At 44.6% G+C, this 26,702-nt stretch overlaps 1 protein-coding gene across 1 annotated transcript in view; it reads left to right on the top strand.

The window, feature by feature from the left end:
• Positions 1-26,702, top strand: part of LOC138497532 (kinesin-like protein KIF20A) — a 1,316,984-nt gene that overhangs the window by 911,335 nt on the left and 378,947 nt on the right. The window contains exon 14 of the mRNA XM_069621067.1: positions 22,876-23,041. Within this exon, the coding sequence (XP_069477168.1) occupies positions 22,876-23,041 (166 nt within the window). The remainder of the gene's footprint in view (positions 1-22,875; positions 23,042-26,702) is intronic.

The raw sequence follows: 26,702 nt of genomic DNA, 5'->3' as shown, positions 1-26,702 counted from the left end.
AGAGTGAGAAGGTTTTTTCTGGTGAAAAAGGTTCTGTCTCCCGTCCCTAGCGAGGGATGCCCATGCAGTATGGAGGAAAGGGGGCTATGTATTAAGAATACGCTAGTCACTATGGTTAGTAACTATTAATTTCCTCCTGATGCACATATTATGGAGCATTGTACACTCAAGGACGATATTTCCAATCTTCTCTGGACTGTACATAGGTGCCCCTCCAGTCCAGTGGAGGCACCAATACTTCCTTTCAAGAGTCCAAATGTGAGTTCTATGCATACCCTAGTCCTTGTGTGGGTGTCTTGTAGACAATTTCATGTAGCATTCCCTGGTTCCTTATTGGGGTCATGAGCCTTGGTAGTTGTGGGTAGCCAGGGTGCACCTGCAAGTGGATTTAAACCCTGTCACTTGCAAATAGGTAGTGGTCGTACTTCCCTGATAAGTGATGCATGCTTATATTATGTTACATAATCTTGATATATTGCGGGTACCATCCGAAGGTGGTCAGGACAGGGAAGTACATCCATTACCTATTTGCAAGTGACAGTTTCATTCCACTTGAATGCTTATTACTTCGATGCAGTTATCTGAGTATTCTCTAATGTCATTGGGGTGCTTTTCCATTGCATTTGGCAATGCCCAATGACTTGTGCCCATCCTGCTCTGCAGCATATGTATGTACCCCTATAGACTGGATTTTCCAGTCGTCCCTGCACATCCCAATGGTTACGTTGCATGTTGCGGCCTGTGCTGACTTTTCCTTGCCCGTTGTGGTGTATTTGATGTGTGCCTGTGGCAGTGGCATTTTGTATGTCTTCAGACTGTTGTGTGCTGCTGGGTATGGTGGGTGCTTTCCTTTCTGCTACCATAGGTAGCCACTTGTGCCCGGCATATCTGAGGGGAGGGGAAGAGGAGGGGGTGCTGTACCACAAAAATGCATTTTCTGCTATGGTGTTGTATGCATTCTGGGACTTGTGGTCACTTCAGCCTGACTGCTTTAGTGTGAAGGGGGCGTGGCCGGGGGGGATCATGCCCTAGGATACTTTGTCCTACGTGTGAATGGTGGATCTTTTATCCCGCAAAATCCCCTTTCACTTGCACATTCACCTTTGCGGATGCATACCCAGGATCCAAGGGTGCTGTGTCCTGTGGGTCTCCATGTACGCAGGAAGGGTGGAGCTCCGTTGAACTATGGCGTCAGGACTTGAACCTGGGAAACTGGCACAGCAGTGCGTCAGTGAGGTCTGTGTTGCAGGTACATTGCACATTCAGGAGTTGCTACTGTTTCCTGTTTCAAAACACATGCTCTGATACCTATGGTGCCACCAGTGTCACAGCAGTGTTTTCCAGAGCTGATATTACATTGGGGAAGCGGCAGTTTTGTAAAATCTGGCCTTTGTGGGATGGCTGGGGTGCTAGACAGAGGGATTTGCTGGTGCATGTTTCAGGACTGACTGGGCGGGAAAGCTGGTTGCTATTTAGTGGAAGTGCAGGGCTACAAAATGTTATCTTGGAACATAGCTGGGGTGAACAGACTTTTGATCGATCCAGGTTGGTGTGCTTTTATCTGTGATTTCCACATTATAGTGCTGCATGAGACTTGGGCTCTTGACCCTGGATTTCTTCATGGTTCCCAGACTTTTCACTCCGTGGCTATCAAAGGGCAACGTGGGAGGCTGCAGCGGTGGTCTGCTAGTGTTGGTGGATGTTACTCTGTGTTGGAAGATCTAAGCTATGGATTCTGGCTCCCCCAACTTGGTAACATCAGTTTGTCTCCAAAATGTAATTAACAATAAATGTCCTTTAGCTCTGCTTTCCAACTTTACCCTTGTGGCTGGTGATCTTAATTTCAAAATTGGACCCCTCTGACATTTTGAGCCTCTGGGAGGATCAGGATCAGGCTTGGGATATTCCTACAATAAATGCCTTTGCACCCTCATGACCTCATCGCCTTGCTATGGATTCAGCCTGCCTCCTTTTTAATTTGAATCTCAGGGTTTGTAACTGGTGTTTTGTCAAGGATCAACATAGTAAAAAAAACATACATGGCCATAATGGAAGTACATTGATGAATAATCCGTTAATTTCTGGGAAAGATTGGGCAAGGGTTGGGAATTTTATGAGCTGCGAGAGTCTGGAGAGTGACCACTAGCCACTAGTGTTTGATGTTTTATGTAAACAAAGGGAGAGAAGCAGTGTTGGGGAATACTTCCCGTCCAACCATTGGAGTTAAATGGGCATGCAAGGAAACTGATCCATTTGACCGATCTCTTGCCCACGCTGTCAAACCCAACATTTATGTATCCATTGTAGATAACATTTCTATTCTATGTGATGAGCATTCTAGTGATTGGACCATTTTGGAAGAATAGAAGGAGTTGAACAGAAATGTAATCCCTTTTATCTCTTTCTGCCCTCAAAAAATGAAGATTAAGTCTGAGTGGTATGACAGCGATTGTCAAAAGGCGAAAAGAGATATTGAACTTTATATAAGAATCCCAGTGGGGGTAGATAAACATATATTAAGCTCATTAAGATCCAAATATAAAGGGCTAACTTATTACACAATGCTCTGGAAATGGGAGACTTTTGTCTTTTCTGGAAACTGGTCTCAAAGAGCTAAATGGGGACATGGATATATATTGTACCATTAGATGAAAAATGTTTGTCATTTCTGTATACTAAATGGTGCTGAATGTACCCCGTTCCCATGCTTGGCTGTTGGCAGATTTTCTTCCTGTACAAATATTGTTTTTTCTATTAGTGAAGTGGCAGCTGCTCTTAGTGCCCAAAAAAATGGCGAAGCTGCTGGGCCGACCCTAATTCCTGCTGACCTACTAAAAGATGAGGTGATATGATGAGGCATTTATAACGGCTCCAGTGCACTGCAACATTTTTAATGTAATCATGAGTAGCAGTGAAATTCTTGTATCCTGGCAAATGGCTACAATCCTGCCAGTTTAGAAAAAAGGAGGTAAGGACTTTCCAGCTAATTACCGTCCAATATCTCTATTGGACAGGGCTGGCAAACATTTTGGGAAATTAACAATTAACCAGTGTAAAGATGGATTTCGGAACTCTGACCTGGTGGGTTAGAGGTTCAGAAGTGCCGCCTAGTTTCTTGGAACAGGGTAACCTCTGGACAAGCCAGACCAATCAAGGTAGCTATGGTTGGTGGTCAAGACTAAGTCTCAGGAGGGGTGAGGGTGAATGAAATACCTCAATGAGCACACAGAGCAAGGACACTTACAAATTACTCCCAGACAGGTGTATATATCCAAAATATAAACACATTTATTACAAAGCCTTTGTAACTAAACACAGTAAAAGAATCACAGCAATCCTACTAAACCAACACAACACAATCAATACAAGATTTATACAAGACCATTGCGGTCTAAAGGGTTAAAGGCACGAAATGTATTCACAACCTAGAGGGGAAGAAAAATAGGCAGTGCAGATAGTCTTTAGTCCCCTTCAACATCAAACACACACCTAAGAGGCAGTCCAAACCCTAAGAAGAGAGGAGCCTTATGCTCAATAGTACATGTAGAGCTGGTGCACACGGTTCTTCCAATGGGCAAAACGGGGTCCCTTCAGGGGTCTCTAGCATCTCAATAAGGTGGGTACCGCGATGAAGAATAGATTCCCACTATTTGAGGAGGGCCTCCACTTGAAGGCAGAGGTGATTCCAAGGTTCGAGAATAGTTTGCTAGTTCGCACTAGCAGTGAAAAGGAGAGGGACCCCCAGGGGCCACTTGTGCGTAATAATGGATGGAGGTGCTAGGGGGCACTGGTTAAGGTTAGGGTTACTCACCGCCCCCAGGCCCATTCTGGAGCAAACTTTGCCAGTCGAGTCCACTTCGGTTGCGGGTTCTACTGTGGCAATATGGTGGCTGAGGCTTTCAGTTCTGAAGATACAGTGAGGATTCCCAAACGGGACAGTGGCGATTTCTCCGCTCCTGGTGGATGGATCAGGCCAGTTTCACTGCAGCAGGCTTCAGGGGCAAGAGGGTCACAACTGCAGCGAACCTGAAAAGATTGCTGCCGCGGCTGAGCAACATTGTAATCGCGTTTACTCCGGTACTGGCGCACTCGTCTCACTTCAGACCTGGGAATGCCAAGTGTTCGAAATTCGGTGTGAGGGTGCCGAGGACACAGAACTAGCAGTATATTAAGTTAAACTTTGCCAGTCGAGTCCACTTCGGTTGCGGGTTCTACTGTGGCAATATGGTGGCTATGAGGCTTTCAGTTCTGAAGATACAGTGAGGATTCCCAAACGGGACAGTGGCAATTTCTCCGCTCCTGGTGGATGGATCAGGCCAGTTTCACTGCAGCAGGCTTCAGGGGCAAGAGGGTCACAACTGCAGCGAACCTGAAAAGATTGCTGCCGCGGCTGAGCAACATTGTAATCGCGTTTACTCCGGTCCTGGCGCACTCGTCTCACTTCAGACCTGGGAATGCCAAGTGTTCGAAATTCGGTGTGAGGGTGCCGAGGACACAGAACTAGCAGTATATTAAGTTAAACTTTGCCAGTCGAGTCCACTTCGGTTGCGGGTTCTACTGTGGCAATATGGTGGCTATGAGGCTTTCAGTTCTGAAGATACAGTGAGGATTCCCAAACGGGACAGTGGCAATTTCTCCGCTCCTGGTGGATGGATCAGGCCAGTTTCACTGCAGCAGGCTTCAGGGGCAAGAGGGTCACAACTGCAGCGAACCTGAAAAGATTGCTGCCGCGGCTGAGCAACATTGTAATCGCGTTTACTCCGGTCCTGGCGCACTCGTCTCACTTCAGACCTGGGAATGCCAAGTGTTCGAAATTCGGTGTGAGGGTGCCGGGGACACAGAACTAGCAGTATATTAAGTTTTGAGGGCCTCCTCGAAACGACGGCAGAGACAGAGCAAAGGTCCTGCATAAGCTGGTCAGCCCACTGGTTGGCCCAGGGACACTTCCGAGAAGGCTTACTTGCAGGTTTTGTTGAAGGTGCCGAGAATAGTTGGTCCCACTATTCTAATAGGTCAAAGCGTCTTTGCAGACCTAGGTCGACCAGATGCAGAGGGGTCCCACGGGACAACAGTGGGCTTAGGGTGCCAAACCTTCCAGCAGTTCACCAGCGGTTCCTCGACTCGGCCTCTTAGTTTCAGGATACATGAATCCTATCAGTGAGAACTCCAGAGATCGACATGATATGGGTGTTTTCAGCCTCCTTATCCAAAGTTCCCTTCGTGCCAAAACGGAGAGGACCCAATGGGAGATCTGCTAACAAACACACACTTCATACGTGGACCAATCACGGACCACAGGGGTCCCTGGCATTTACAGCACTCCAGACTCTCTGGCACCCAGGATGTGTATTGGGGACAGACACCCCAGCCCACATCCTTGAGGCGCACACAGAATGCATGCAGAAGCCCGCGAAAGCTTGGTGTTTCGCGAAAAACTGCATGACCTAATAAGGACTGACCCGGGTCGGATCGACCTGGGGAAGGCAAACGGTTAAGATGGCCAAAGGACAGGACAAAGAACCTTTTGGCATGGCCAATTTGGAGCCAGGCCATCTATTTGTGCCAAAGGCGGTTAACGCGGTTTAAATGGCAGTAAATGTTTACAATTACATAAAAAGATGAGCTGCCACCAGCCCGGTCCATGACACATCTGCACATCTCCAAAAAAGTCCTATGAGAGTATGTAGGGTCTTTGTAATTGACTGAGACCCAAGTACACTGTACTGTAAGGTACATTGTGCACTTTTCACATGTTGCAGAAAAGTTGCAAAATTGGAAAAGGACTAAGGGAAACCTAGTCTCCCAGTACTGACTGTTTTAAGGGCGTGTCAGTTTCACCATAAAAAGTGAGTGAAAGCCCAGAGGAGTGCAGCAGAAGGCTGTGCTCCCGTGGCAAAGTCAGACTAAGGTGTTCAAACAGCAGCAAAAAGTTTGGGGGTGTACAACTGGAGGGAAAATTACATATAAAATGAAATCTTTCCTAACAACCAGCTGTAGGATTTGGCAGATCGTTACAGTGTAATCAGTCAACTTCAGGCAGGGTTTAGGTCAAATCTGGGCACAATGGACCACTGTTTTGTACTATGCCCATCCAGAAGTATAAAGTGTTAAACGAAATGCACCTTTACCAGGTTTTTTAGATTTAAGGCCTGCATACGACACGGTTTGTAGAGACATTTTGTGGCAGCTCCTGTTAGCTTGTAACGCCCCTGTTAACCTGTTTTTCAATTCTTGCTTCTCTCTATTCAGCTAATAAAGCAAGAGTATGTTATGGCCTTGGTGATGAGATAACCCAGGCTTTTAGTGTTCATACAGGTGTTAGGCAGGGTTGTGTCCTGGCACCACTTCTATTCAACATCTGTGTACAGGAGATCATCAATGTGCTGATGGAAGGGTGCCAGGACCCCCTAGGATGGCTTCTGTCAAATATCCCGCTCTTTTTTTTTTTTTTTTTTTTTTTTTTGCGGATGACACCATCTTACTTGCTACTACCCCAAAGGGATTGAAAAGAGCATAGTCTATTTTTCAGGATGAATGCAAGTATTTGTAAACTTGAATATCGATAAATCCAAAGTGATGGTTGTTAAACCTACTTTTGCCAAAAGCAAGTAGTTTGTGCTGAGTGCGTGTGATTCCACCATTGAGCAAGTATCCCATCTCGGGTGCACTTTCAGGAAACTGGAGGTTGGGGAGCACAAATTGCTAAATCTGTCATTATTTTGGAGACGTTTAGTGGTCGCACTTTTTTTTTGTAAACATGGCAGTGGGGCAATCTCCCCGGCATTGGATTTGTTCCAGAAACGAGCCTCAATGTATGGTGCTGAATTACGGGGCTGCTCAATGTTTGGTAGGATGAGTTCTTGTGAAAAACTGTTGATTACCTTCCAGCTCTCCTCCTGCTCTGGTCCGTTTAGAACTCAATTGTGTCCCAGTAGTATCTCAGATAACTTTAACTCAGTCTTACAATGGCGTAGAGTTTGTAACACCCAGAGACATGAACATATCGTAATGGGTTATCTCATATCAGTTTCAATGGAGGCAAGAGTCTAAAATGGTTTAAGCATGTGAAAACAATCCTCTTCCATTTGGGCAGGAATGACCTTTGGAATAATCTGCAGGGCCTACTCCTACGTCTCGTCCCCTTTCCTCCATACTGTATGGGCGTCCCTCGCTAAAGACGGGAAACAGAACCTTTTTCACCAGAAATACTTGCATTCCCATTTAATAAATTCCCATTTAAATTTAGATGCGCGCCGGGGAGTGGCCCTGGAAGCATGCGCTCTCCTGACTCCACCCAGCGGTGCAACTCCTCAGTCCTCTTTCCCACATCGATGGGAACGGACCGCTTTCACTAGCGCTCCTGGGGGTTAGGCTTCCGGCCTTGTAATTCCATGTGCTCTAACCGAAGACTTTCGTTTCTCTTTTTTTCTCATAGTGATTGTCGGAGATAATACTCTGTCCTCTGGTTCCACGCTCCATCGACAATGGTGGTTTTCAGCAGGTGTCCGGCCTGCGAGGGTTCCTTCCGCATGTTGAATCACCACGCGCTCTACTGCCGGTGCCTTGGCCATGTTCACGGCTGGCAAGGCTGTCCTGTGTGCAACGTATTGACCCCGCGAGCTCTGAAGAATCATTTGGCCAGGTGGAGGGAGCTATTCGAAACATTACATCCAGAGGACAGCAAGACATATGTGAGGAGGAAGACCAGATCCAATTCCCTGTTCTTCTTTGCACCCCGCAAGGGCGACTCCTTCCCAGGGAAGCACCCAAGTGGGAGGTATCTTCCAGGTCCTAAGACCAGCAAAAGGGCCGAGGCTCCTAGAGCTACCGGCCAACAGGCCGAGGAGGGTCACAAGGTCCTCCCGGTCCCACTGCTGAGGGGCCGCAGCAAGGCTCTGGTACCGGGGACCTCCCTGAGGGGGCTTTGCCCTAACACCAGGCTAGCGCCAGAGGGAGAGCCTACATGCAGCAGTTGCACTACCGGCATCATGGCCGAGGGCACTCCGCCTCCCAGGTCTCTACCTGAGCTGCCGGGAAGGTCTGAGCCTTTGCTTTTAAGCGTGTACGTGGTGTGGGGCGTGACAAAATGGCCGCCAGATCAGTCAAGATGGCAGCTTACCTGGAGCTGCCTCCTCTGGGGAGCAGGCATGGGAACGCACGTCTAGATGGGACTAGACAGCACCAGTTACCTGGTCCGCGTCCTACCCGACCACATCTGCACAAGGGTGGTACGCAGCACCCAGCTTGGTGCGACAAGGCCAGGCAAGACCTCAGCAGCCACAGGGCCCTTCTCCTATGCTCCCAGGCCTTTCATCTGCATGCAAGGTTTGTTTATTGTTTTTATATGGTGCACCAAACCCAAGGGTAACTGGGCGGAAGCAGTACAAGGAGGCTTTAGGCTTAATGATAGTTAGTCATAGAATTACAGTCCTAGAATTGCCGGTAGGCGGTTAAGGATATATACATTACTATATATTCAGTTGCATTAAGGAAGGCAGTAGGAGGTGACGTTTCAGTGCCAACTTATTTGGTGGCAGGTACTGGCTTGATCTGTTGTTTGATACTAAGTTGTTGGGTGAGCGTCATTGGTTCTAATCCATTTCTGTATGTTTCGTCTGAAACTGGAGTAAGTTTGATCAGCCCGGAGTGAGTAGGGGAGTGAGTTCCATGTTTGGGCTGCCATGACTGGGAAGCTTCTGCCGCCAGATTTGGCCAGGTTGAAACGTGGTATGCTACGGTAGCAAGAATTGGGGGGGGGATCTAGTAAGGTGATTAGTAATTTTCTTGGCTATCCAGTCAGAGAGGTACTGTGGTGCGGCATTGTTGAGGCATTTGTAGGTCAGGGAAGTTGTTTTAGCATAATTATGTCTTTAATTGACAGCCAGTGGTTTTGTCTTCTGATCGCCGATATGTGATCTGTTTGGGATATTTAGTGCCTATCTCAGTGCGTTGTTTTGTAGCGTTGGATTTTGTTTAAGATGTATTGGTTAGACCCCATGTAGAGGGCATTACAATAGTTCAATCTTGAGAGTATAAGGGCATTAGCAAGGGTAATGCAGCTAGATGGGGATAGGTAAGGTCTGCAGGCCCCGATTAGTCTGCATGTGAATGCTGATGTGGACGCTAAGGAGTTGACTTGTTTCATCATGGTCAGGGTGGAGTCGAGGTAGAATCCAAGTGTTTTTACTTCCTTTACAACCTTGATGGTATTGCCATCAATTTTGAAGGAGGAATACTCGTTGAGTTTTTTAATGTTGGTCTGGGTACCTAGTATTAGGAGTTCGGTGTTGTCTTCATTCAGCGGAGGCTGTGCGTGGCCATCCATGCCTGAATGAGGAGGTACATTTTGTTCATGTGAGCCGTGTCAGTAATGTAATTGCCTGAAAGGGGTACGAGGATCTGTGTCATTTGCATAATTGGTGTAGATGACACCCAGATTGTCCAATTTGTCAAACAGTGACTTTGTGAAGATATTTTACATGGTGGGTGAGATGCATGATCCTTGTTGAACTCCACAAGTTATTGAGATAGGATCTGCTGAGTTTATCGGGGAGAATACTGGCATGGTTCTATTGTTGAGGAATGATTGAACCCATGCTACTTCTTACTTGGCGAGGTGTTCGCAAAGGATTTCGTGGTCCACCAAGTCAAAGGCAGCTGACAAGTCGAGGAGGAGCAGCATGGCAGTTTTCCCTTTGTCAGTGAGTGCCTCAATTTGTGTTTTTAAATCAATCAATGCAGGTTCAGTGCCAGGTTGTGGCCTGAAACCTGATTGGCGGGTGCCGAGGAGATGATTAGTTTCCCGATATTGTTGTATCTGGATGTACGCTACTCTGTCAAGTATCTTTAAAAGAAAGGGAACCGTTGTGATGAGCCTGTAGTTAGCTGGAATGGCTGGATCTAAGGTTTGTTTTTTCAGCAGGGGTAAGACCCTGGATACTTTCAAATTACTTGGGACAGTATTAGTTGAAAAGGGTGCATTGTGGAGTTTGGTGATGAATGGTGACGGATCTCTTGCTGCATCTATGATTAGATGGAAGCCGGTGAGGAGTAAAGGGCGACTGGAATCACTGTTTACACTGTTCGGCTGGTCTACACTGCCTATTGTATTAGAACACTGTTACTGACCTGCCTGGAAGGGCTGTTGCCTTCAAGCCTGCTGATTGCTGTGCAGGCGCTGCATGCGAGTGAACCAGCTGAGTCGCGCTTCGACTCGCGTAAGACTTCTGGGAGGACCCAGAAGCAGTTTGAAAGCGAGCCCGGCCGTTCCCAGCACCGTGCAGCGGTTTGCTGCGCGTAAGACCACACCCACAGGAAGAGGAAAGGCGTATATAAACACAACATCATAGCCCTTGCGGCGTGACGCCCGTGAGGAGTAAAGGGCGACTGGAATCACTGTTTACGCGGCGCGTAGTAGAAGGCTGAAACACCTTACAAACGAATTATGGAGACTGGAAGAGGGGAGGAAGTTCCTACCTTGAGCAAGGGTGATTTATGCGTGGGTGAACCCTCAGCAGTCCTCTGGGAAACTCGGAGATACCATTGAGCCTAGAATCCAGGGACCCAGTGCAGGAGAGAGAGATGGACCTGGCAACTCTGCTCAGCAGAAGAGAGGAGGAGACGCCTCCTGATTTGCTAGCGATGAAAAACACACGGCGCGCAGATGATCCTGAAGGTAAGAAAATAATGGATGATTGTGGTGTCGATAGCATGGAAAGTGACTTTAATAATTCAGACACTAAAGTAGTAACACAGAAGCGTGTACTCCGACCTCTAAAAAAAACCACAGCAGAGTAAGTTGAAGTGGGCCCCTCCAAAACGCACGGCCAGAATGGCGAGCGTTAAAACAGTTTTATCTACGGCTCAGCATACGACTGAACTGTGTGCAGACAAGTCTTTATAGACTAAGGGGAGGATGGGGGAAAATGCACGTGACACTGCATGGGCTGAAGTATCAGAGGGAAGCTTCAAAGCACCACCTATATTGGAAGCAATTGGTGGAGCCAAACAACATACAGAGGGATCCAGGAAAAAGGAGAAATCGCAAAACTATTTACAAACCGAACAGTATGACTTATCAACAAGAGAGGTACAAATAAGAGAGCTGGGGAAAAAACAGGAGGGTAGGAATGGCCTAGTGGAACAAAACGTAGCCCTTCCAAACCCTCAAAGTGTACCGATGCAAACAGAGTTAAACCCTTTGATTAAAAGCGTAGGGATTCAGGAAGATAACCACTCGACTAAAATAGGCATGACTAGTGCTAAAAACCAACAGGAAATTAAATTCCCCCCAGAAACTTGATCAGCAACAGGCAACATCAGTTCAAAGTAATCACGCATACACAAAGGTCATTGCAGAAATACACGCCGTGGATAATCAAGATGACTCTGAGATGATTCAAGTGGAGGTTGGTCCGGGGAGTAACAAGTGTATAAACAAAGGAGATCTGCATGATGACACTTCAGAAGAACTAGCCCCCTCATTAGATCAACCCAGCATATAAGATGCACCAGAAACTACACACAGAGCGGAATAAAGAGCCACAGCCCCCAACTCTGACGCCAACAAAGATTGAAATCCCCCAGATTATTAACAAAGACACTGACATGAATAACATCAAAGATAAAACACAAGAATAGGATTGGGACGATCAAGATCAAACGTCCAACTACCGGACTGGTAGAGAAAAGGTTAAACGAAGGGGGCAAAGAGGTGTCACTAATAAACAAAGTTCCAACTCAAACAATAAAATGGCAGGAAAAGCAATAAAACCCAACCAAAGAAAAGACAATGGATTAAAAACCACAACACATAAAAGTGTACTAACAAATACAGACAAAGTGGAATCCATCAACAACCTATTTGGCATAGTGCCTGCAATTAAGCACCAAAAACAAAATTAAATTTCAGACATGGAATTACTAGATGGCTTCTCTCAACTTGGAGACTCGAACATAGAAATACCCAAAGAAAAGGGCAAACCTAGGGCATTATTGCTAGGACAATTAAGCCCAAAGAAGAATGCAACATCAACCCCAATTAGATGGCACTTCAATAAGTCAAGGAACAACCCAAATATACCATTAGAGAAGCAAAAAATGCCAGTTGATGAACATTTACAACGGGAGCATAAAGCACACACCTCTTTTGAGGAAGCTTCAAAATCCCAACTTGAAAGCCCAATAAATAGGAACAGAAAAGCAAACGTAAATGAAATTAGCCCAACGTTACCATCAATACAGGAGGACACTACTGGGAGGAATAAAATGCCCTTTGGAAGCTGTACATCTCTAAAAGCTACCCAGACAATATGGTCCCCATTGAAAGGCACATGGCAAACGACAGGAACACAAACTACGACAACACAATGAGAATAAAGAGAAATATATAACAAAAGGGAACAAGAGTATTACGAACTCGGGTACGAGACCTTCGACCTTGCTAACCACACCAATTCCCAATAGAAGACACAATGAGATGTCATCTGAAGGGCTAAAAGAATTGGCACAAAAAAAAATGGACTCAATGTCAACCGTAACTATAGCTCTAGCTCCGTTCTCCAAACTTTGAGGCACTGAATGACACAATGAAGCATCAGACATCATTGCTACGATGAACACAAAGCTAACGCTGATGGAGGGATATATATTGGCTAAGGTAACAAAAACCACAAATAGTACAGAACCCCCTTTACCAGATCAAGTACTACAGAAAAATAAACAAACAGGAGAAATAGGTATACAGACTATCCAAGAGGAGATGCAGATCATAGCGAAACAGATGCCTGGTAGTCACCCGATTAACTGAAATGAGAAAAGCACCAAAAAAAGGAACCGGCAAAACCAAGTGTCTTTACATTCGGAATATTTACTAACCAGAAGTCTGTTTTTGATAAACGGCCAATCCCCAAAATATGAGCGCGACTAGTGAAAAGAAGGCGCCAAAAAAAAGAGGTGAAAAAAAAGAAAAAAGACCAGAGGGAAGAATCCAACAAAAATGATATAGATGGAAGAAGTAATAAAAGTGGCAAAGATGAACGGAGGGAGAGCAATGTGGACTAAAAAATTAGTAACGTTTGGATGAACAATATGCCATTAGCATCTGAAGAAAAGGCTAGAGGTGGCCTAACTAGAAAATCACCAGTACGATGAAGAAGATTACTGTAAGATAAATCTGTAGACTTAGCACCAAGAAGGAAAGAGGACAGGAAGTCGGCAATACCGAAAATAAAAAGCACCTGTATCTTTCAATTGGAACGCACACATCGCAAAAATGATAATCTAACTTTGAATAGGTGAACTATTATAAATATATTTGCCCAAATACCGAAACTACGGGACATCCAGAGTCAGGATTTATGGATAGTCGAACCGTGTGAAAGGGGGAGGAAGGATAGATCCTATCTACACATCAGATCCCAAGTTATTCGAGAACTGTTACGAAAGGGAGGAGAACATCTAAAAATCTTGGGATATGTTATGACGGAAATTAAACAACACAGAGAGGGACAGAAACAGCAGGAAAACCAAAAGTCAGATGCCCAAGAAAGGATAATGAGAGACACAAAGATGCATGAAAGGCTTACGACTAGGGAAGAAAACAAGTTGAAACACAAGTTAAGACAAGAAAAGTCAATGGAAAAACTGACAAGGAATAGGGACAGGAAAGAAAGAGAAGTAGCATAAGATCATTTGCGGTACCGAAGAAGGAGACATTCAAGAACCTCAAGAGAATATGTATCATCAGACTCTGAGGAAGATCACAAAAGAACTGAAAGAAAGGAACCAAGACAATTAGAAGGTGTGCGCAATAATGAAAACAGGGAAAATGGGTAGACCACACTAAAGACAAACGGGAGATGCTGGTAAAACAAAAGAACAACATCAAAAATGCTCCAGTCAAGTGGACTTGGAAATCATCAGCACCCCATTTAAACAAGGAAGGCTAGCAACTAGGCAAGTAAGAACAGACGGTGAAAACAATCGCCGGACAAAAAGCTGTTGAATTGAAACCAACCTTGAAAAAATCCATGGATTTGATGTCTTGTAACACCAGTGGCTTTACCCATCTAATGACAAAAAGTGATGTAAAACTTATCAGATGGGATATGATCTGCCTTCAGGAGACATGGCTACTAAAGAGACCAATCCTGGATGGATACATGATAGTCAACACGTCGGCAAAAAAAGGTTTAATGGGGAGACCAACGGCTGGATTATTAATAGCAATTAAATCAGGAAGCGGCCTGGAGGTGATGGAATAGGTACATTGTTGGTAGCTGTTCCAAGTGGTACTAATTTCCTGGAAATATATAGAGGCCTATGATATGGAGGAGAGGGAAGAAGAAATTCTCCTAATAAACACGTACTGGAATCCTGAAGTCATTACCAAAGAGGCATACATTGAATCCCTGAATAACAGCCTGGACGAAGCAAGTGTAAATTATGGGTACAATTACACAATAATAACAGGAGACTTCAATGCCGTCTGCCCAGTAATCGGGAACCAAAGACCCCACCTGAGCAACTCAGCGAAAGTGCTGGAGAGAGGCAGATGCTTAGAACAAACAGCAGCAAGAGACGTCCATAATCTGCATTGGCTGTGACCAAAAGGTAACGTGAATATACCAACATGGCAAAGAGGTGACCAAACAGGTACTATAGACCACATGTTTGTTTCAAAAGACCTCTTGGGGCTGATGAAAAGATTCACAGTAGAAAAAACAAAACAGTGACCATTACATACTGTATGCGAGTTGGGCCAACAGACAAAAACCTAAACACTGGCATAAGCACGACCTTGAAGTGAATACAAGGGGTAACCGACTCAAGCACACAGGAAACTCTAATATCGAACTCACAAAAAACTTCACTGCAATGTGCAACACAAAGATCAAGAGAGGCGAATATTAAGAAAGTATCCTAAAGTCTACACCACTGTTAAAAAATATATGGTAAATGAGAAGAATCCAACCCCTCAGACTGACATCAACACGTTTACAACCAGGAAGTAGTCGTAAAAAGAAGAACTTTGAGAAAAATGAAAAGGTTGGCAATAACATCTGATCTGCCAGAGAACAAGATGAGATGGCATAGAGCACGTAACGAATATAAAGCATGGATATGGCAAAAAAAGCCTATTTATACCAGAAAGACACGGAAACCATGTTAAACACGTTATGTAGCCGAAAATCAAAGGAATTTTGGTCCCTCATAAAGGGAGCAAAGGAAATTACGAACCTACTGCTCAACAATGTAAGTGAAACCAATTGGATATCCCACTTTGAGAAACTATGCAGCCCAGTAAATAGCATCGACTGCAGGAACCCAAAGTGAGAGAGCCTCAAAAATTGAAGAAAATCCTCCGTGGGACATTCCGCACAGTGAAGAAGACCTTATCTTGCAAATAAAAAAGATAAGCAACTCAAGGGCTACGGGACCAGACAGGATAGCAAACAGCAATCTAAAATTAAATCCAGAGCTGTGGGCAGCTTTTATCAGTAAGCTATTCAAAAAATGTAATCAAGAAAAAAATATCCCGGATTCTTGGATAATTGCAGTAGTGGTCCCAATTTTCAAGAGAGGGGACAGAGAAAATCCAGGACATTACCGCCCAATCTCGCTTTTGGATGTCAATCGGAAATTTTTGGGAAATTTTGCATTGGAAGCATTTCAAACCTTGCTGAAAGAAGAAAATAGATCCGACCCCTTTCAAACAGGTTTGGTCAAGAATGCCGGGACCTCTCCGAATATCCTAGCGATGAGCATAATAAAAGCAAAGATTGCCCATACAGACCAACGAGTGCATGTGGCTTTTATTGACCAGGTCCAAGCTTTAGACCAGGTCAATAGACAACTACTAAGGAAAAAGCTGGAAAACCTAAATTATCCCGAGCCAATATTAGCCCCAATTAAAGCACTCTATCAAGATACATCGATGCAGGTGCAGCTAAGTCGAGAGGGACGATTGTCAGAAGGTATCAAAACAGCAAGTGGTGTTAAACAGGGCTGTCGCCTTGCGCCCGCGCTATACAATGCTTATATGGCGGACTACGCAAAAACGCAGGACAATGTTAGCTGTTTTCCACCAAAGATGGGAGGGGAAGCGGTACCACGTCTTCTCTATGCAGATAACATCATTTTATTAGATCTTACATCGGTGGAACTACAGAGGCAATTGTCCAACTTGGCAGACTACCTGAATACCTGAATGAAAACAATCTGCAAATGAATATATCAAAAACCAAGGTGATGACGTCGGAATCCTCTGCCAGAACTGAACAAAAACAGAATTGGTTTGTAGAAAATCAAAAGCTGGAAAGAGTAAACACCTTTAAATACCTGTAATTTTACGTAACAACCCAAAGGAGAAACCTATGCAGGACATGCTTTGAATAAAAAAAAAAAAGCCTTAACTACACAAGCAAAGATCATTGATAAAAAAATACGGAAAATTCTCGCTTATAGCAGCGATAACCTTTTACAAAGCAAAGGTGGTCCCTGCAATATTATATGGAGCGGAGGCCATGCCTGCCCTCCAGGGAACCCTGAGGATCAAATTGGAGAGCTTTTTCTGGAGACAAGTGCTTGGACTGTCACAGAGCACTCCAATGCCACTCATCAGAAGGGAATTATGTCTTTCATCATTAAAAGTGATCAAAGAGAGAAACATGCTGATGTTGTATCGGAAGATCATACAGGAAAACAAGCCAAAGAGACTTGATCTGATTGGGAGAGAAATGGAGAAGGACAATATTAAACAACTGACCGAGTGGAAAAATCAAAATATTAAATTACTGAACGAGATTGATGCCACAACAGACCAGCTGATAAGAAACCCAGACAGTGTATCTAAAAAAACTTCTAGAACTGGACTGGATTGCCACCGGTGCAACTGCCAACAGTTATGGATCGACGAAGTACTTCCCCACAACGGAAAAGAGATTAAATGAGACTAGAAGCTATCTGGAAAAATTTCCAGTTAAAACCAGCAACAGTATCTATTTAAGATTCCGTCTAAACCAGCTTAAAACAAAGTATTGTTCATAAGAAAACAAACTATTATGAATAAATGCAGATTTTGTAAAAAGGAAGACGTAATCGAAACAAGCAGACACCTCCTGCTAAGTTGTGAAGGAACTCACCAAGCCAGAAATACATCTTTGGGAAAAATGTCAGCCTTCACAACTTTAACAGAAGTAGATTGGTGGAGAATCCTGTCAAGCGGCGGCGACGACACTCGCTGTGTGATTGGGCTAACTTCGTTTTTTTAAATTATCGACCTGGAGCAAAAAGTCGGATGAAATAATGAGGCCTACAAGGTTAAGACTAAAAGATCTGGAGAGCTTGGACTTGCATGTCTTCAGGCCTTCTGAAATCATAAAATCAAGTGATTAAAGGGAACTAACAGAAAAAAATATTAGCTAAAAAACTTCAGAAGGCCTAAAAAGAGATCTTAAAGAACTAAAGAGAAAATGGTCTGTCTGTTTCGACCGATGTAAGCGACGAGCTTTTATTTGGGAGGGAGGGATTTCTTCAATTCTTTCTTTTTAGGAATTATTATGGACGTATGGATTTAAAGTGCTTTTCTTTTTGTAAAAAGTTAATTCAAACAAAAATTAATTTTTTTTAAAAAGTATGCATCGATGAGTTTGGTTATGAATGGTGACGGGTCTCTCGCTGCATCTTTGATTAGTTGTGCTGGGCACTTGCCGCCCTGGCATCTAGTTAGCTTCAGGGTGGAGATGATTTTCTCTACTTCAAGGATGGAAACTTTGGAGAATTTAAATTGGTCTGGTTTATTGGTTGGTGTGTCTGTAGTTTGGGAGTGAGCATCGTGTTTGGTGAGGGAGGATTTCTTATTCGCAATCTTTCCTTTGAGGAGTACAATTTTGTTGGCTAAAGCATTCTGAATGTTGGTTCACCAGGCTTTGTCTTTGGTTATATTGTCAGCTGGAGGGATCAGTGCCTCCATTTCTCGTAATATGGTAAAGAGCTCTTTTGTGTTAGAGCTGGCTTTAGCAATCCAATCTTTGTAGAGGTCTTTCTTAGTGTTAATTATTTCTTTTGTAGTGGTCGGCAAATTTAGTTAGGTTTGTTTTATTTTCTGCTGATGGTGTGTGTTGCCATAAGGCTTCCAGTTTCCTTTTTTTTGCCCGAGTTATTTTAAATGTGGGGTGAACCACCACGCGTTTAGGTGTGCTTGTGATTTGCTTTTGCGCAGTTTAAGAGGTTCTATGGCATCCAATGCTGTGGACATAGTTGTGTTATAGGTGTCGACTAGTATGTTGGGGTCTGTGGATGCAGATAGACTGCTTAATGAAGGCAGGATAAGTGGTAAGAATCTGTCCATGGTGATATCTTTTTTGTTCCTGGTGGGTTGAGGAGGAGCTATACTCATGTTTGTTTGTGTCTGTCTATTACCATGGTGAAGGTAATCAGGTGGTGGTCAGTCCACGGCAGTGGAGAGATGGAATTGATAGATAGGTTACAATTTAGGTCGGCCACCCAGTCAAGGGTTCTGCCTTTTGAGTGTGTTGGTAGGTTTACTTTTTGGACAAGTCCTTGTTCTGAGAGTATATTAGTGATGGCTTTCGCGGCATTGTCTATTTGGTCATTAAAGCCAATGTTGAAGTCCCCTAGGATGAGAGCCTGAGAGGTTGTCTTTGTGTTATTGGAGAGGATGCTTGAAATGCCATCCTCAAAGGATCCAATGGGTCCCGGAGGCCTATACACTAGGTAGATTGTTAGCGTCTTAGAGATAGATATTGGTATTTTTGCTATAAGCATTTCGCAGGATGTGCTTGGAGGTGATGGTATAAGTCTGATTGCTAGTTGTGTTTAAGCTATGATGGCGATACCTCCTGCTCTAGCGTTGGTTCTATCTGCTCTGAGAATTTGGTAGTTTTCAGGGACCGCAAGGCTAGCGAAGGACCTGCTGCGTCATGTAGCCAAGTCTCAGTGACTGCTAGGAGGTCGAGGTTATTTGAGGTGATCAGGTTGGCTATGTCTATAGCGTGTGCTACCAGGGATCTAGCGTTTATTAAGACCATATTGAAGTTGGCGGACTGGACAATATGAGAATGAGTTTTGATGGATTTGCGAGGGCTGGCTTTAGGTTTGGCTAGTTTCTGCAGGGTATCGGCGGCTGTTTTATCGGGATAGTGGAGTAGTTTAGACTTGGAGCGGTTATTATTTTGGTGGTGGTCCTGTTTCGATAGGACATTAGCTTGTGTGTCATGGAGGCGTGATAGCCTAGCTCGAAGTTTGATATTCCTTTCCGTGACTGGACAGGGTATGGATTTGGTGCTGGTCATGGTCGTCGGAGCGTGGTTTACTGCGAGGCAGTTAATAAAGGTAGTCTGGTGGATGATTATTATAATGGTAACTGTTAAGGAAGTTTGGGTGAGGTTTCTTAAATTCATATTTGCAATAAGGTGGTCCAGTTTGTTTGCCAGTAGTGTGCTGTGCCAGGAGGGTGGGCGAGGTGGAATCAGTACAGGTGGGCTAGTCCCACAAAGGGTAGTTCACAGTGGCAGAATGGGCTAGTACACATTGGTGTGCTCAGGGCAGGCAAGATGGGCTGGTGCTCAGTAGGCAAAATAGGCTAATTCAGGGCAGGCAGGCTAGGCTAGTGCACATTGGGCAGCTCAGGGCAGGCAAAATGGGCTAGTACACATTAAGGCAGCTCAGGAAAAATATGCTAGTACACAGTGGGCAGCTCAGGGCAGGCAGAATAGGCTAGTACACATTAGGCAGCTCAGGGCAGGCAAGATGGGGTAGTGCACATTAGGCAGCTCAGGGCAGGCAGAATAGGCTAGTACACATTAGGCAGCTCGGGGCAGGTATTAGGCAGCTCAGGAGAGGCAGAATAGGCTCGTACAAATTAGGCAGCTCAGGGCAGGCAAGATGGGCTAGTGCACATTAGGCTGCTCATGGCAGGCAGAATAGGCTAGTGCACATTAGGCAGCTCAGGGCAGGCAAGATGGGCTAGTACACATTAGGCAGCTCGGGGCAGGCAGAATAGGCTAGTACACATTAGGCAGCTCAGGGCAGGCAAGATGGGCTAGTGCACATTAGGCAGCTCAGGAAAAATATGCTAGTACACAGTGGGCAGGGCAGGCAGAATAGGCTAGTACTTAGTGGGCAGCTCAGGGCAGATACAATGCAAGTCAACTGGGTGGCAAAAGGCAGATAAATGCAGGTTCTAGGCAGGTGGCACTAGGCAGGTACAATGCAAAATCAACTTGGTGGCAATGAGTAGATAAATGCAAGTTCAGGGCGAGTGGCACTAGACAGATCAGGTGCAAAGTCAACTAGGTGGCCAGTACTATAGTACCTGTTATGGTATGGGTACTTTGGAGTCTCACCTAAAATGCCTTGGAGAGCCAAGGGTCCGGGCTGGAGAGAGTACAAATGCGAGGGTCGATGAGGCAGCAGGGCTAAAGGGCCTAGAGCATCATACAGCACAGCTAGCTGATGTATTTCAATGCCTTCTTCTGTGGGCCGGTGCTCACCTGATCAAGGGCTGCCATCTTGGAGAGGAGTGCACCTCTTGTGGTGCAATGATGGGTGAGCACAAATAGCAGCTTCACAACTCTGCAGGGTTAGGTGATCTACAATACTTGTAGGCAGTAGATGATGAAAACGAATAAGTAGGTGGCGGGATGCTGCACAAGCATAAAGGGGCTTGCAGCTACACAAGAGCATGCCCAAAGGGCTTACCTTACAGGCCAGCAGGGTGACGGATGAGAGAGTGCTGCTCCTGCAGCACGGGTTGGCTCTGTGAGGGCTACAACTCTTCTGGGTTACGGATTAGGGGTGAAGAAAGAAGCGTAGAGAGGTAGGCCACGCTGCAATTCGCTAATCATGCCCGTAACTGGCACAGAACGGGCCTTTGTATGGCCTTCGTATCCGCCTGCCGGCGGATGTTTCAGATCAGATATTGTGGTAATACGAGGCTCAGCCTCGTTGTGGTGCCGTAAAGCGCCTGGCATGCAGGGGTCGGGCAAGGTAGTTGGACAGGGTCGGGCAGGCCTTGCTCGGTGAATGGGATGCTGCACACAGCTGCTAGTCAAGGTATGGGGCTGCTGTAGGGGTGGCAGACACAGTATTTAGTAACTGCTCAGCAGGTTATCCTTACTGTAGAATTGGGGACGTGGATGTAGGTAGCACAACGGTGCTCGATGATCTGTGTTGGCGTTGCTGCTCCTCTAAGCACACTGCGTGCTGATTGCAGCTTCTGGGATGGGGAAGGGCTCCCGAAAAAAGGTTGAGTTCTTCGGAAAGTTCCTTACCCTCATGAAATCACTGTAGAATGGCACCATCCTCTGGGGTCAAGGACATGCTCCCTGCATTACCAACTCAGGCTCTGACTGTGGTACAGGCCCTGGTTCTAGTTCAGCTTTTACTTCATCTTGGAGGGATGATGAAACTGCAAAGTGCCCATTTCGTGGAACTCTTAAAGAAACAATTACATTTTATGTTAATCTGTGGGAAAACCTCCTGTCTGAGATGGTTGTATTTGAGGCCAATACTAAAAGACTCTGGCATTTGTGAGACAGTTCCTGCTTTGATGTTTTTAAATCAGTAGCTGCTTTGAAATGTTATTCTTTCCAAATGCACGTTATATCTTTAGAGCATTGCTGCAGAGAAACAAAGCCTTAAACGTAGGCAGAATTGAAAGTGAGGCCAGTGGACAATTGTGAGATGCTGTAGTTTAACTTTTCCTGGTCCCATTTGCTGCATTTCTTTTGCTGTTACTTTATTTTTTTTAATCTGTATTTTTATGGTCGTATGAATATCTTCTTATACTTGCCGTATGTGTCTGAACTGTTTTTATTAACCTGTATATGTATATGTTGTTGTGCTTGAAGGTTAATACTGAATAAAAGCTAAATGACTGACCGATTTCAGTGGTGCTTCTAGCACTTGTCCCAGTAACTTTTGAAAATGTTGGTTGTGACATGCCATGCAGCATGCCAATGGTGTGCTGGTATGCATCTGTGACACAGGAGTGCAGGACTGATACCAGCTTCAGCAACAGTGATATGGCTGTTCGTATGTTGATGGTACTCTCAATGTCAGGCTGGATAAGTATGAAGAGGTCAGCAATAGGTTTGGCGGTTGAGGCGATAGTGTTATCAACTGCATCTGTCGGTGTCCAGGGCGATGGTCTGACTCTGACTCTGGGTATGGATGCCCTCCTTCCCATACATCTCCTCCGCCTTGGCCCTGTTGGGTTCCTTTTTTGCTGCTGGTAAGTCAATATACGGGAGTCATAATTTCCAACTGCCATGAGCTGCATGGTGTTTAGAAGTGAGTTTGGTGAAGCTGTGTACCTTACATGCCATGTTTGAATGAGTGGGGTGCACCTATGTTTTCATTTTCTTCACCTGGATGCATTTACCTTCACCTGTTAGGCGGAGATAACTGAGCCCATTTCTTTTTCTGGCAGTAAGTCGCCTGGTGGATTTAGTGCCAGGGTTAATTCTGCAAGATTTCAGCGGTTATTCTGTTGGTGCTAATTCTACCAGCGTAATTAGTGCACAGTTCCTGGAACTCTTAATTCGGTGCAGTGGTAAAAGTGGCAGTAACAGAATTACCACCACTTTTTGCACTTAATGCCATACTTGGAATGGGGCCCATTGTGTTCCCCCTTCCTCCAAGGATCATAATCTTGTGCAGAAATACCATTCCATACATTTACATTTGTATTTCCTAAAGTATCGACATAAAAGGTTCTTCATGCCCAGTGTTTTTGTTTCAATCTAGTTTGATTTTATGTATTTGCAACTGTGTTCATTTTATGTGTTTGTAGTCTCAACTTTTCCTTATGTACAGTGTTCCTATTTCACAAACCTGTGTATTTTACAGTAAGCGCTGTGATGGCCTTAAAGAAACCTATGAAGAACAATTCGAGGATAGATTTGAAATGTACAAAAAAGCAATCCAAAAGCATTCCTATAATTGTGCAATGGAAGAAATCGAAGATAGCCATGTTCCAAAGGAGGAACTGCAGGCTGAAAAAGAGAAACTGAAGGTATGTAAATTGGAGGTTGTAGCCGATTATATAAAAAAAAAGCTCACATGTTTTTGGAATCATTTTTTAAAACACAAACTGCTTGTGGTAAACCAGTTCAGACCCTCCCTTGAAGATGATATAGTTCCATAAACAATCTGTGTGAGGTGAGTGCGTCCTAAAAGAATATAGTCTATAAAACCTCTTTTGAAACCATGCCTCTACTAAGATAGCGGGAGTATGATAATAGACCCCCTCTTAGGAACCCAGGCTGCATCAGTTTTAACGCCCTCAGCTTTCACTGTGGGCAAAACTAGCTGCATGTTTAGCATCAAAATATTGGCAAATTAGTCATTAACCCCATCATGGTGATAAAACCTGTTTCCTGGACAACTAAGCATCAACTATCGCCTCCTTACTACCCCCAACAGCTCGGCATCCTACTTGTTATTGATAAAAATGGAGGAGGAGTGGCCGTGAAGTGACTATAACATCTCAAACAATCCCTGCTTGCTTTTTTAAGAAATATGTTTGAATATTAAGCCCTGGTTCTCATGGCCTACCATACTCCAGGCCCCTGACTTTGCTTCCTCACTAAATGGGACCATCTTCTAGCCACCCCCAAACCATGACAGACCACATCTTCATTGTGGAGGACCTAAATATCTTGCTGGATCGCCCAGATACCAAACTCTACCTACTTATGCATAAACCTGGCTTTACTCCATGGGTCACTAAGCACACACTATTATGGTCACAGGCATGATGTGGTCTTCACTTTCAAGTTCTCATTAGCCCCCCCCATCCTGTAACCCTCCCCAGCTCTGTTCATTATCTCCTCCTGAATAATTGGAAGAATCAAACCACATTGTTGCCACATTCCTTGTGACTTTGCCAAAGCACAACATTCTCTTTAGATACTACAACCTCCTTACAGTTATCAGATCTACGCGAAAATCCCAAGGCAGAATACAGCAAAGCTGAAAACATCGCATTCATAAAATACAAAATCCTGCTTTTTCCCTACCCATGACCCCCCGTTCACTACTTACCTTTGCTCGGTCCAACTTACCTTTTCTCCCGTCCGACCCTCCTCTCATTCATCCCCCTGCGACGTTTGTCCATGACCACTAAAATGGGCAGGGACTTCAATCACAGGGTCTTTTTTCTTTTTTTTCCCCCAACTTTATTAATCCCCATCGCCACACTCCTCCTCTTGGAAGCAATGGACATCCCTGCAGCCCCTGATCCCATGACACTGAACATAGGATGGAGGGGATATCCTTGCAACTCTGTTTGGTGGTATGGAATTCCAGAGTTTTGTTCTTGCCAAATGCGCATAAAACACACATTCAGTTTTTGTTTTATTTATAACAAATCGCAGTTCAAAGAAAACTATATGCTATCCTTGCACACCTCTGGGTTTTCGTCTGACCTTACTTTGCATTTCAATAACCTCTATTGCAAGAAGGTGCTCACTTTAGAATCCTTTGCTCCTGCCAAAACACTTATGCCAAACCTCTCATTAAGCAAGCTTTCCAATGGATTGGTGAAGACCTTTCTCTGATGAAGAGGGTGGTCAGAAAGTTGGAATTAATGTGAAGCTGACAAACTACACTGGAAAGCTGTGAACCATATTTACTACCATGCCATTGAAACAAAGTGCATCGATTTCCAAGGCTGCATCACCAGCGCAGGCATGGTTTTAGTTTTCAAGATCTGTACTCAATTTTGCAGCCCTGAACACACTAATTTCCTCCCCACAAGGCTTTGTTGGCTTGTGCTCAGATCATGCGTCTGCCTTCCGAGGAAAAGCCAAGCAAGTGCACATCTCGGTTAGGCTGCAACAACTCTCTCCACTCTTTACTCCCCTCCCAGTTGCACTTTCCACAATTTCACAACCACAACTGGAGTTTAGATCACTGCTTGTTGCTAAGAACCTTGAGTTTTCTGCCAAACAATGCCATCCTTGCTTTGCACCCATGTTGAAATAAGTTGGGTGGAGCCAATAAACAACATCTGCGACGTCGCTCTTACCAGCATACTAGTCCTAACTTCACTCAAATATTCCACTTTAGCATCTCTTCTCAAGAAGTTCTCAGTGCATCCCTCAATCACAGATAACTACAAATCAACCTCCAATATTCCCCTTTGTGGCGAGTCAGAAGAAGGATATTGACTCTGATCTGATATATAGGTATATTCTTTATTAAAGGAAATGTCAAACTCCTAACTTTCCCTAAACTATGGAATTTCCCTACCTAACTACAACTAACTAGAGCGCTCGTCATTTGTAAGTCCAAAAGAAAGATCTGTCCAAACTAAACCCTACCACTATCATAACCAACTAAGGCACAGCAGAATGACTCTCTTCTCCTATGGGCAGTGTTCTCCGCAAGTTGTCTAGTAAACTATTTGTTGATAGTTCTTAGAAACCAATCTCCTATTAAGTCGTATAGTTCCGCTATTGGATTCTTCAGACTCTCATTGGTTTCTTTTACACCCTGTTTCGTACTCTCACGCTTTGTTGTGACTAGGTATTTGGTACCCTCTATCCTTGTGAAGATATTTCTCTTCTTCCACTGCAATTCAAACCAGAGACTTAATTTTTGCTAAATGTCCAATCATTTTTTTGACTAAAATTAAGGAGATCGTTCCAACTTTGATTTTCCCTTTTAGTGATTTTTATCTCTCATCTTCTCTAAGATCAAATGGGACTGTTCAATCTATGATTCTCACTCTTCCCATACACTTCCACTGGGACTAATACAAGGATTCAAATGTTGATTCTCACTAGTCTTATGTCATCCCTACACTTGGTATTTACTGGGACAAATCTAAGGGTCTCAGTAATGATTATCAGTCTTCTACTACATCCCTTCTTTACTGGGGTGAAGAAGAATGTTCCAATAGCATTTCTTTTCACTGAGACGAAGAGTGTTTCAGAAATGTTCTCCCCTCCTCTGCAATATTTGTTCTCTATTGGGGGCGGGAATACGTTTTCCAGTAATGATTTTCTTTACTGGGACGAAAATGAATGTTCCAGTAATAATTCTATTTTCTGGAATGAGAAGGCATGTTCCAGCAATGATTCTCACCTTTTAGCAATGCTTGTTCTCTACTGGGACGAGGTTGGATGTTGCCATAATGATTCTCACTCTTCAGCCATGCTTCTTTCCTGTGATGAGGATGAGCTTTCCAGTGATGATTCTTACTCTTCAGCAATACTTATTCTTTACTGGGACGAGGATGAGTATTCCAGTAAAGGTGATCATCTCACGGCACTACATGTTCTTTAATGGGACGAGTAGGAGTGCTGCATTCAATATCGGTCCCCCACCCAGGTCTCTAGCTCTCCCCGTTAACTTTTTGGTTTTAGGGGTCACATCAACAGGTCTACGATGTAGTCGGCCCGTCTTCAGTGTTTGTCGGAATGACTTCTCAGTTTCTTACTACGTCGTCGTTGGGCACGCTACGCGGTGGCTTTGAATAAGTGGTCTCTTCCTAGTCCACCTGGCTTTGTCCACACCACCACCCTTTACTCTTGTTGCTCTTTGGATTCTGCACTTGTCCTTCATTTTCTCTCACGTCAGCTTCTTTTGCTTATAACACACTATTTTTCACACGTGAGCCTCTTTACCACATCAGAGGCAGCGTGTCTCTGTTCCTCCCAGCTTCAGAT

This window comes from Ambystoma mexicanum, chromosome 5q (assembly GCF_040938575.1).
Source record: "Ambystoma mexicanum isolate Mex_15411 chromosome 5q, UKY_AmexF1_1, whole genome shotgun sequence".
Classification (NCBI taxonomy): domain Eukaryota; kingdom Metazoa; phylum Chordata; class Amphibia; order Caudata; family Ambystomatidae; genus Ambystoma; species Ambystoma mexicanum.
The sequence above is the reverse complement of the archived record's forward strand: the minus strand, read 5'-3'. Positions and strand labels throughout refer to the sequence as shown.